At 41.4% G+C, this 10,968-nt stretch overlaps 1 protein-coding gene across 2 annotated transcripts; it reads left to right on the top strand.

Annotated features, from left to right (window-relative positions):
* The first annotated feature begins 275 nt into the window (after positions 1–275).
* Positions 276–4,717, top strand: Mbl2 (mannose binding lectin 2). Of its 2 annotated transcripts, XM_040732322.1 has the most exons (5): positions 276–450; positions 1,034–1,113; positions 1,282–1,330; positions 3,570–3,638; positions 4,340–4,717. In XM_040732322.1, exons 1-5 carry the CDS (start codon positions 276–278, stop codon positions 4,711–4,713), a joined length of 747 nt encoding a protein of 248 aa, XP_040588256.1. In that variant the 3' UTR covers positions 4,714–4,717. The 2 variants fall into 2 exon arrangements, with proteins under 2 accessions (XP_040588256.1, XP_040588258.1); XM_040732324.1 differs by lacking the exon at positions 1,282–1,330 and having other exon boundaries at positions 1,034–1,175; positions 3,583–3,638.
* The last annotated feature ends 6,251 nt before the right edge of the window (positions 4,718–10,968 follow it).

Genomic DNA, 10,968 nt, shown 5'->3' with positions numbered 1-10,968 from the left:
CTACCTGAGTGAGACCAGAGACCTGGGCCCTGGTGACCTCCCTCAGAAGGGCCTTTATTTCACGCTACGATGTTATGCCTATTTTTGTTAAAATACTAACTACACAGCATTGTAAAGATTTTTTAAATGCCCAATCTAGACACTAGCAGTGAGTAATCCAATTACAATGTCTGTCCCCAAGTTACAGGACAGAGGTCAGGTTGGTATATACATGCTGACTAACTGTAAAGGATGAGATAATTTTTCATGATTTTCCCCACACCAAGGTGAGGACCATGTTCCTGTTTCCATCTTTCCTTCTCCTGGGCTTGGTAACAGCATCTTATGCAGAGCCTGTAACTGAAGGTGCTCAAAGTACCTGCCCTGTGATTGCCTGCAGTTCTCCAGGCCTGAATGGCTTCCCAGGCAAAGATGGGCGAGATGGGGCCAAGGGAGAGAAGGGAGAACCAGGTATGCATTGAACTGCTTTCTTTGCTCTTAAAAAGTTTGTTTTAATTATGCATGGTGTGTGTGTGTGTGTGTGTGTGTGTGTGTGTGTGTGTGTGTACGCGCATAGTAATGCACTCATTTGAGTGCAGGTTACCTTGGAGACCAAAGGCATAGTATCTTCCTGGAGTTGGAGTTATAGACAATTGTGAGCCAGCCACCATGGATGCTGGGAACTGAACTCAGGCCCTCTGTAGTAGCAGCACATGCTCATAACCACTGAGCAATCTCTCCAGCCCCTTTCTGTGACTACATTCCAGAAGAAACCAACTAGAGATACAAGGAGAGTAAAACTTATTAGGCATATTGCACTGTCACCAGCAACATTCTACAACTCAAAACACATAAAGTTCCAATTCTCTGGCATTCTGGACTCCCACACAGAAGTGTGTGTTGTTTGTCTTGCCTGTTCTGGAAAGTGGCCCTCATGTCAGCCTGTCTCATGGATCACAGGGGACTTACCTCACCACAGGGGATTAAGCATCAAGCTTTTGGAAAAAGAGCAAAAGCTCTGATATCGACCCAAGTTTTGTTTATCTTCCAACAGGTCAAGGGCTCAGAGGCTTGCAGGGCCCTCCTGGAAAGGTAGGACCTGCAGGATCCCCAGGGATTCCTGGGCTCAAAGGAGCAGAGGGGCCCAAAGGAGAAGTGGGGCCCAAAGGAGCAGAGGGGCCCAAAGGAGCAATGGGGCCCAAAGGAGCAGAGGGGCCCAAAGGAGCAGAGGGGCCCAAAGGAGAAGTGGGGCCCAAAGGAGCAGAGGGGCCCAAAGGAGCAATGGGGTCCAAAGGAGCAGAGGGGCCCAAAGGAGCAACGGGGCCCAAAGGAGACCGTGGAGAGCGTGGAGGTAAGGCGATCAAGTCAGAATGTCTGGGCTGATGACATTTGGGTTCTGGAACCTAGAATGCTGGTGGGGTGTACTGTTTCTTGATGCTACATGGGTAGATGCCCAGCTCTGCTTCCTGATCAAGTTCCTTTATCACTGTCTGATTACTTAGAGCCCAAGGGGGTTTCAACAATGACTAGGTATATATTTGCAGAGCTTTCGGGAAGTTCTATTTTTTCAGACACTCTGCAAGGCATGGAAGTCCAGATTCTCTTTTGGCTTAAACAGTCTCCTTCAGCTGAGTTTCTGCCCTCAAGGAAAATACTATATCCAAATGTAGTCTTCTATGTCTGTTTTACTGAAAGTGTATTGGCAGTCATGTGAACTATATTTTACTTCTAAGAAACCAATCCAAAAAACTCAGTAGGTTAAAAAAAACACAACCATTTATTTAAACATAATCTTGTGGGTCAGCCACAAAAGGTCTGATCTCATTTGGGCTCACACTTATGCCTGTGGTTTCCTGATGGTCAGTGGTCTCGCTCACACTTCTGGCTTCTGCTTGGGTGTTCGCTGCTGTGATAAGGGCCAGTGAATCATGACATTCTTATTGTGCCATACACCATCCAGGGCTTGATCAGGTAGTAGTGATTACACAGTTCCTAAGATAGAAGCTTCAAGGCTTTGTGAGGTTTAGAACATATCCATAGTCACTTTCGCCATGTTCCTAAAAGGTACAGCCCAGCCCAGAATCGAGGGGGTGAGAAAAGACTGCATTTCTTAATGAGAAAAACTGCTACCCTATTACAGCTACTTATCCCTTCCTATTCAAATAATGAGGAACTCAGAGAGAATATTGTTGATTTCTTGCATGACAAATTTCAATAAAACCAAAACAGAATAGGAATTAGGATGATGGCTTTGTTGGTGGAGTGCTTGTCAACAAGCATGACTACTTCAGTTTGCTATTTCAGCATTCATATAAGAAAGATGGGTACAACAGTGCTTGCCTATCAATCTATCACTGTGGAGATAGAGGTGCCCCCACACCAAGCACTAAAACAGTAACCACCCCCAACTCTACCAAGAAAACAACTGAAGGGCAACAAAAATCTCCCTAGAGACAAAAATCTCTCTAACAGTTTCAATCAATAATAACTTCTTCAGAGATTTATTTTAGCCCTAACAAAGCAGTTTGTTTGGAAGAATAGTCAATTTCTCATTTGTGGATTCTTATCAAGCTATGTAATCAGTAAGTACATGAATGTGCTAGCGAAATATGTGTACATGAAATATCTTTGCATACAGGACTAGAATTTCACTTGATTAATTGATCAATTTGTTTATTTTTGAGATAGGGTTTCACTCTGTATCCCTGGCTGTCCTGGAACTCACTTATGTAGACCAGGCAACCTTGAACTCATAGAGATTCACTTGCCCCTGCTTGAAAGGCATTTGCCATCACTCCTGGTTCCCACTAGAGTTTTTAGGATTGAAACATGTGAGTATTTGAGAGAGTAACATAAATGAACCATTGATTCTCAGTCTACCCTCAAGCGTATATATAGGGACAAATAGAATGGCGACAGAGAGGCTTCACAATTAATCAGTCCTGCTCATGGTGTGCTTCCCTTGATGACTGTTCTCAGTTCTGGTTCAGAGAGGCAGTCTAAGAAGTCCTTCTTGTGTCATCACTTGAGGGGACCAGTCTGATTTCCACAAGGTGATCGTTTCTGCTCGGCACTATTGTCTAGCCGTCATGGGTAACTGCCTTATCTTGGGAGATAGTCTGTCCTGTGAGAACTAGATCTTCCTGAAATCGATGAGCACATCCACGCACTGTTGTCCTTGAGGAGGGTGAGATGGACTAAAAAGGCAGTGTGTGACCACCTAACATGCTGATGTGCAGAGATGAGGAGATGGTCCAAAGTAAAGGCGCATGCACAAATGGAGACAGGAATGAATGACAGGTGTTCTTTCTCCCTCTATATGCCTTGTAGTTCCAAGCAAGGAGTTAAGTCTTTTTTTTTAAAGCAAAAGTAGCTACTAAGTGCTTGTTTTAGATAAAGCATCAGGGGAAGATTGATGTTTTAGGCCAGGTAAAAACAATTTTTTCCATTAAAGTATATCAATGTTAAAAATAAAAGCAAACCTTGCTTCTTTTCTTTCTTTCCTTTTATCTGAAAAAGATACCACACTCCTCAGTATGCACAGTTTGCATCCTCATCCTAACAATACTTTTCACTGTTTCATTTTCTAGAATTTGATTCTAGAAAAATTGCTGCAGAAATCGCAGCCCTGCAGTCAGAGCTGAGAGGTTTTAAGAAGTGTAAGTACCCTTCCCTTCTTGTTTAGGCAACTTAAAGTTTGGGAGTGGTAGAAGGCAGAGAATATTTACTGCATGCATACGATTTTCTAGGACCTGAAAAGTTGCGCGTATTCTGAACTCATGATACTCTTCCAACAATCATCTGGGAGAAACAGAGGCAAATGGGAATTAAATTACTTACTCAGATCCACAGAGTTCAGTGTTAGAACCAGTTTATAAGTGGCAGTGACTCTGGGATTCCAGTCCTGCAGAGGGTCAGACCTTCACTCAACAAAAATGGCGTGTGGGCCACTTTGTAATCCTGGACTTAGGCCAGATAATGGAGTCAGTCGTGTTTCTCCCAGCTATGGTCAGATATTCCCAGATGTTTTTGTTTGATTGCAAGGTAACAGTATGGTAGAATTCAGAATTCCAGATTACATGTGTTCTGCAATGCAGATCACACAAAGGCTTTGTGCCAGTTTATTCATATTAAGACTGTAAGGAAAAGAAGCAAGATAACAGTTCATCTTGAATTTTAGGTAAAAGAAGCATGTTTTGATTTGTGTAAGCAGTCCACAAGGGGTCTCATGAACGAAGACATTCATTGTGGTATAACACTATCAGAGAAACTGCAATCTACACCGTTCAATTTGAATTTTACACCGTTCAATGAGTGGTCTAGAAGATAAGCTGGTGTTTCCCACCTTTTTACATTTTAGGGGTGTTCTTCTCTACAAGTGAACAAGTTGGAAATAAGTACTTTATGAGTACTGGTAAAAAGTTGAGCTTTTACAGAGCCAAGGCTGTGTGCTCCCAATTCCAGGCCTCTGTGGCCACTCCCCGGAATGCTGAGGAAAACAAGGCCGTTCAGAAGGTGGCTAGAGACATTGCCTACCTGGGCCTAACAGATGAGAGGACTGAAAACCGATTTTTGGATTTGACGGGAAGGAGTGTGCAGTACACTAACTGGAATGGGGGTGAGCCCAACAACGCTGACAATGGGGAAGACTGTGTGGTGCTCTTGACAAATGGCAAGTGGAATGATGTCCCTTGCTCAGACTCCTTTTTGGTGGTTTGTGAATTCTCTGACTGAGAGTGTTTGTTTTTCAGTCTTCCTTGAAACTTCATTGTGCTCCATAAGTCCACAATTTGTTCTGAAATATAAACTATGTAAAAATACAAACAATTAAACATTACCTACCCAATTAAACTAAACCATAACACTCTTTTTGGGATAGTGTTTTCTTGTGAAGGTGTAAGAATAAACATGAGTTTGAGCTTTTCACTTATGACAAACAGGCGTGATCTACTGAATCCTCTTTTCTCTTTATGTAGAAGAATTCCAGGGTAGTGACACCACCCTAGCTATTTCCATAGCACCTCAGGCCAGTCTCAGGTATTAAAAGGGTCTACGTACAGCTTTATTTCAGAGATTTATTTCTTTCCTAATGGGACATTAAGCTATACAGAATGCAAGTCTCAAGTGAACAGATTAATGAATTCTCTCTCACACACATACATATCCATCCATCTATCCATCCATCCATCCATCCATCCATCCATCCATCCATCCTCCCCGTCTGTCAATATATCATTATCTATCTATCTATCTATCTATCTATCTATCTATCTATCTATCTATCTATCTATCTATCAATCATCTATTTATATAATAATATCCTGTAGGTACAGGCATAGACACTTTTCTGACCCTGAAACTCCTTAATACTTCTAGGTAAGTATGATTTTGATCTGCAATGTAACAAATTAGTTGTATGTTTATTAAATTCACATAGATGGAATCATACTGTATGTACTGTTTTATGTCTTATGTTTACTTCATTCACAATTAAACATGTGATATTCATTCGAATTGTTACAGACAGCAGCAGTTTATTCCTCTTAATGCTGTTAAGAACTCTCCTATATTAAAACATCATACTTTATCTTTTTATTGTTAATAGACACAATCAAATGACTTTTAAGTTTTGGTCACTAAGAAAAAAATCTCTTGGGGCTGAGGAGTTGGCTCCACTGTTAAGATCAGGTGTTGCTCTCAGACCTGAGTTCCCAGCACTGCTATCAGACAGCTCACAAGCTCCTGTACCTCTAACTACAGAGGGTCTGAACCCTCTTCCAAATGCTATGGGCATGTGCACTCATGTGTACACACATACCCACACATATATCCATAGTTAAAAATGATAAAGAAAGAAGAAGCTCTCACGAACCTTCTTTTGGTAGATATATGCACTAACTTGGTGGTTGGTTGTTGGTGATAGGAAAATCAGGCGTCTAGACTCAATTAAAGGAACTGCACTCCCATCAACAATGTATGACAGCTGTGCACATTCTACATCTCAGGGAAGAGGTTGTACTTCAGTTCTTTTGATTTTGGCCATTCTTGTAGGTGTAAATGGGTGCTGCTGGGTTTTTTAAATTCTATTTCCTCAGTGTGTTACAATGAAGAAAACATTCCACATGGTAATTGCTAACCTACACATTTGTTGTGATCTGTTCAAAGCTTTTGTATTTTGTTGTAATCAACTTGCATTTTTCATATTGACTTACAGGTGTTTTTTTCACAATCAGAATACAAATCTCTTTTGCTTATGTATATCATAGGCACTTTTCCAGGTTTTTACTTTTCCCATTATTGCCTTTTGATGAATATAAAAGTTTAATAAGATAACTTTTGTTTGTGTGTCTGGGTGTTTTGCCTGCATATATATTTTATGTATACCACATGACTGCCTGGTGATGGCTGAGGCCAGAAGAGGTTGAAGGGTACCCAGGAACTGGAGTTCCTGATGCTTGGGAACTGCCATGAGCTCCAGTTCCCTGGAAGAGCACTTGGTGCTCTTAATCACTGAGCCATCTCCCTAGCACCAAGAACTTAACATTTTCTTTTACCTTTGAGATTCTAATTACACAATTTCTGTCTTCCAAACCCACCCACATTCCTCTCCTTATCTTAATTTTTAAGGAAACCTCATTTATTAATATTTTTATTGGTTAAGTTTCTTCATTTGTTTTACATCCCAACCATAGTTTCCTTCCCTTCTCTCCTCCCATTCCCTCTCCTCCCCTCCCCTCTGCACTCCACAATCCACTCCTCTGTTTCTGTTCAGAAAGGGGCAGGCCTCTCATGGGTGTCAACAAAACATGGCATATCAAGTTGAGGTAGGACTAAGCTCCTCCCCCCTATATTAAGGTTTTGTGAGTAATTGTTATTTTTTTGTCCTCTATATAAATATGGTTAGTTTTTCTGCAGTTATTAAACTCAATATATTAATTCTAATTACAAAAGTTTATAGATTTTTCTACATATGTAACCATGTTATCTGAGAGAGCAGGTAATGAGCATAAATCGTTGTTGGCTTGTTTCTTGTTTCATGCCACATAGTAAGATCTTTCTATTCCAATTTCATGCCACATAGTCAGACCTTTCTATTCCAATGTCCTTAGGGGTTTTGTTCTTATGACACAAAAACTGGAATCACGGAGGTGTTCATATTGAGAAACAGTATGGAAGACCTTTGGAACAGCACCCTACACACTGGAACGCGTTAAATCAAACACCCAAGGAAACGCGCAAAACAACCAAGTGTGCAGAAAACTCACACAAACCCTCACCTATATATCCTATATATCCATAGACTGATGTACTTTTTGCCCTTGACCACTCTGTTCTCTAACTCTTTCTGAAAGAAAAGAAAAGAAAAAGCAAAAGGAAAAAGAAAAAGGATAAAACGAAAAGGAAACACACAGGCTTCTAATCACAGCACTTAAGAGATAGAAGCAGGCAAATGTCTGTGAGTTTGAAGCCATCTTGGTCTACATAGTGAGTTCTAGGATAGCCAGAGATACTCAGTGAGAGCCCGTCTCATCAAACAAACAAACTAATAAAACAACAGAGGAGGAAGAAAAGGGGGAGGAGAAGGAGGAAGCAGAGGAGGAGGAAGAAGAAGAGAAATAAAGACAGTCTGGCACTAGGGATGACTAAGCCCTGAGCACTGTTCTGTAGTGGGTGAAAGCCCAACTATAGTCCACAAGGCAGCGGTTGCTCTCATAATAGTTCTGGTGGTGCAGTAGCTATAAAGCAATACTAGCTACAGCTCTTCATCTCCGATAGAAAACAATTGACAGCAACTTTATAATCGGTGTCCAGATCTCTATAAATGTCACATGAGTCACAGAATCACTACACTTCAGGAAGTCCAAAACTATGGCTCCTAAACAAGTATTTTTGCTTCATTCTGTCCTCAGGTCAGAGGTCATTTTACAGTAGTCAGTATCTCTCAGTGACCCAGATGACATTGTCATTTATCAGGAATCTAGGAAAGTGAAACTAGAAAGTTAATCTAAAACCAAATTCGGCAGTAGGATAAGGGAATTTTCTAACCTTTGTCTATGCAACATCCTTTAAAATTCTCTGTTATCAATGCTCCAGAAGGAAAAGAGACCATAAACTTAAAGTAAATGAAAAGTAGCACATGCAATAATATAAACCTATTTATAAACATCTTCTAAGGCTGGGGTTCCATCTGACTGTTGGAATAATAATAAAGACAGGTACTGGTGGACACTGAGTAGATGTGCCACATTCTAGATTAGTAACTAAATGAGTTTAGCTACTACTTAGCAATGGACTGAGTGGGTGTGGAATTCACCTGGCTGGATTTCTAAAGCACACACGGTGATGGGCTTTCTTCCACAGAGAAACCCATGCAGTAGTTTTCTTCTATAGGTACTTAGCTCACTCTGGGCTGGAACCAGACTCTGATAGTTTAAAGACTTCCTGGAGCCTTGAGTCATCTTTTCACTGTCCCTCATTGCTTTCATAGCCTTACTTCTCTCCTACACTTTTAGGTAGCAGGATTAATCAATATAATCACTAGTTTTCAACTTACAATTCTTTGGAAATTCTCCTTTAAAACATTGGCTGGGAAAAGTCCCAATCATGTTTGAATTCTACTCTCTATCCTCTTCTTGCTTGATCTTGGAGAGACGACTTTGATCATAGACAAGTATATAACCATGCTAATGTAGCACTAAAAGCCCTAAGGGCATCCACCCATTAACCCTTACTCATTTCTTCTCCACTCTCTTATGCTCCCAGATGCACACCGAAACTCAATCCATTTGTTATACTTCCAACCCTTTCTCTTTTCTCTTCACCTCTTTTAGAAGAGGGTATTGAGACAAGGTCTTGATTTGTGGTCATCGGTGGCTTGAAATTTGTTATGAGGACCAAGTTGGCACAGTTCTTCCTACTTAATAGTCACTGTCCTTCAGTTCTCTTTGAGGTCTTTGCACCTGATCACATACATCATCTCTGCTGTACGTTGGGTGGGTTTCTCTCAAAGATTCATATGTAAAGGCTTAGTCCGAGGCACTACAGTATGAGGAGGTACTTTGGACATTGCCACCTTCATCAGAGGCTCAGACCAGCAGACTCATGCCTTGAATGCCCAGAAATGTAAGTCAAATAAACCTCTTTATTTCATATATTGCCTCAGGTATGCTGTACTGATGCAAAGCTGAGTAGTTTAATCTCCATTCACTATTTCTAAATTGCTTTTTCCTCTTTCAGGGACACTGCAAATTCGTGGTTCTTGAGTCAATTTTGTCACAAAGAAAACATCAGATGTTCTACAAGACATAGAATTCACTATAGAAATCCTGAATTATTTTCCCAGTAGTCTATAGTACTTTTAAAATGTATTTTGCTTTTTAAATTTGTTTTGACATAACTATTGTTATCCTACAGTCTCAATCATATTATGATGGGGAATGTTCTTCTGTGTATATGTTTCTCTTATTGGTTGATGAATAAAACACTTATTGGCCAGTAGATAGGCAGGGATTATAGGCGGGGCTACCACATGAGAAGAATTATGGGTAGAGGAAAGAGAGAGAAACCGTGAGAGAGATGCCATGTAGCTACCAGGTAGATAGGACACACCAGGTGTTCTCTGGTGAGATGAGGTCATGAAGAAATACATAGATTAGTAGTTATGGGTTAGCTGATAGACACTTAAGAAAGTGCTCAACATCCTTAGCCATCTTACTCCTGTCAGAATGACTAAAATAAAAAACACCAATGACAGTTTATGCTGGAGAGGATGTGGAGAAAGGGGAACACTCCTCCACTGCTGGTGGGAGTGCCAACTTGAACAGCCACTTTGAAAATCAGTATGGAGAATCCTCAGGAAAATGGGAATCAGTCCACCATAAGATCCAGCAATTCTGAGGGGATGATTTCTGGATTTCAGTTATGTCTTCAGGAGAGACACTGTCATATGTTTCATGAAGGGAAGATCTCTGGATTTCAGGTATGTCTTCAGGAGTGACAGCATCAAACCTGTTCGTGGATGTTTCCTTAAGGAAAGATCTCTGGATTTCAGGTATGCCTTCAGGAGGGACATCATCAAAGGTGTTGTTAGATGATGCCTGAAGGGAAGATCTCTGGATTTCAGGAATGTCTGCAGGAGTGACATCATCAAAGCTGTTCTTGGATGTTTCCTGAAGGGAAGAAATCTGGATTTTAGGAATGCCTTCAGGAGTGACATCGTCAAAGCTGTTCTCGGATGTTGCCCTAAGAGGCTCTTTCTGGATGTCATATGTGCCAGTGGTATTCACAATGTGAAGTAGCTCCCTGTAACTCCATGAACTCTGAGTGCATGAGCTGTTGTTGGGGGTGTTCACTTCCTGGGATGTCTTGCAGGACAAGTATTTTGAAGAAGAAATGCTCTCAGAGGACAGGGATCTTGAGGATGACGAATAGCAAATCATGCTATCCACTCTCAAACATCTACTCTTGACATAAGTAATCTTATGATGAGCCAATTTGGGGGCTGGGTGTGGACGTTTGTTTCCCTTCTGCTGGCAGCACAAGGTGGCAGGCATGCTCAGGCTTCTCATGGTCTTCTTCCTTGATCCCTTCTCATCATGCACCCGGTGTCCCTCCAGCAATGTGGGGAGAGCAAGCTCACTCAGTCCCCTCTGAGAAGTAACGCCAGTGAGAGCGTCTGCTGGGGACATAGCAACAGAGTCCGGCACAAACTTCTCAGCATATTTAGAGTGGTCACAGTGTGACTTGTGGTTTAAAATTAGGTATGTGGCCATTATGCTATTGAATTTTTTCTCACGTAGACAAGCACTAATGGCCTTTGGGTCATAGCCCATCCTCCACACAGCCACCAAAATGTTGGGATTTGGGTTGTTGCAGAGTGTCTCTAAGGATGGGGTGATTTTTCATATTTCTTCCTTTTCCTTGACCCACTGGTGCTGCCTAATGTCATATATCTTGGGCCTCTGCTCAGGCTTCACAGTGAACAACTGC

The sequence above is a fragment of the Mesocricetus auratus genome, unplaced genomic scaffold (assembly GCF_017639785.1).
Source record: "Mesocricetus auratus isolate SY011 unplaced genomic scaffold, BCM_Maur_2.0 Super-Scaffold_4256, whole genome shotgun sequence".
NCBI lineage: Eukaryota > Metazoa > Chordata > Mammalia > Rodentia > Cricetidae > Mesocricetus > Mesocricetus auratus.
Note: the sequence above shows the minus strand (reverse complement) of the source record. Positions and strands in the feature narration are given on the sequence as shown.

Excerpts from the sequence above, each read along its gene's own strand:
- Mbl2 (XM_040732322.1), top strand. The coding sequence starts at position 276 with ATGTTCCTGTTTCCATCTTTCCTTCTCCTGGGCTTGGTAACAGCATCT. Across the intron at positions 451-1,033 it reads GGGAGAGAAGGGAGAACCAG|GTCAAGGGCTCAGAGGCTTG; the intron begins GTATGCATTGAA and ends ATCTTCCAACAG. Across the intron at positions 1,331-3,569 it reads AGACCGTGGAGAGCGTGGAG|AATTTGATTCTAGAAAAATT; the intron begins GTAAGGCGATCA and ends TTCATTTTCTAG.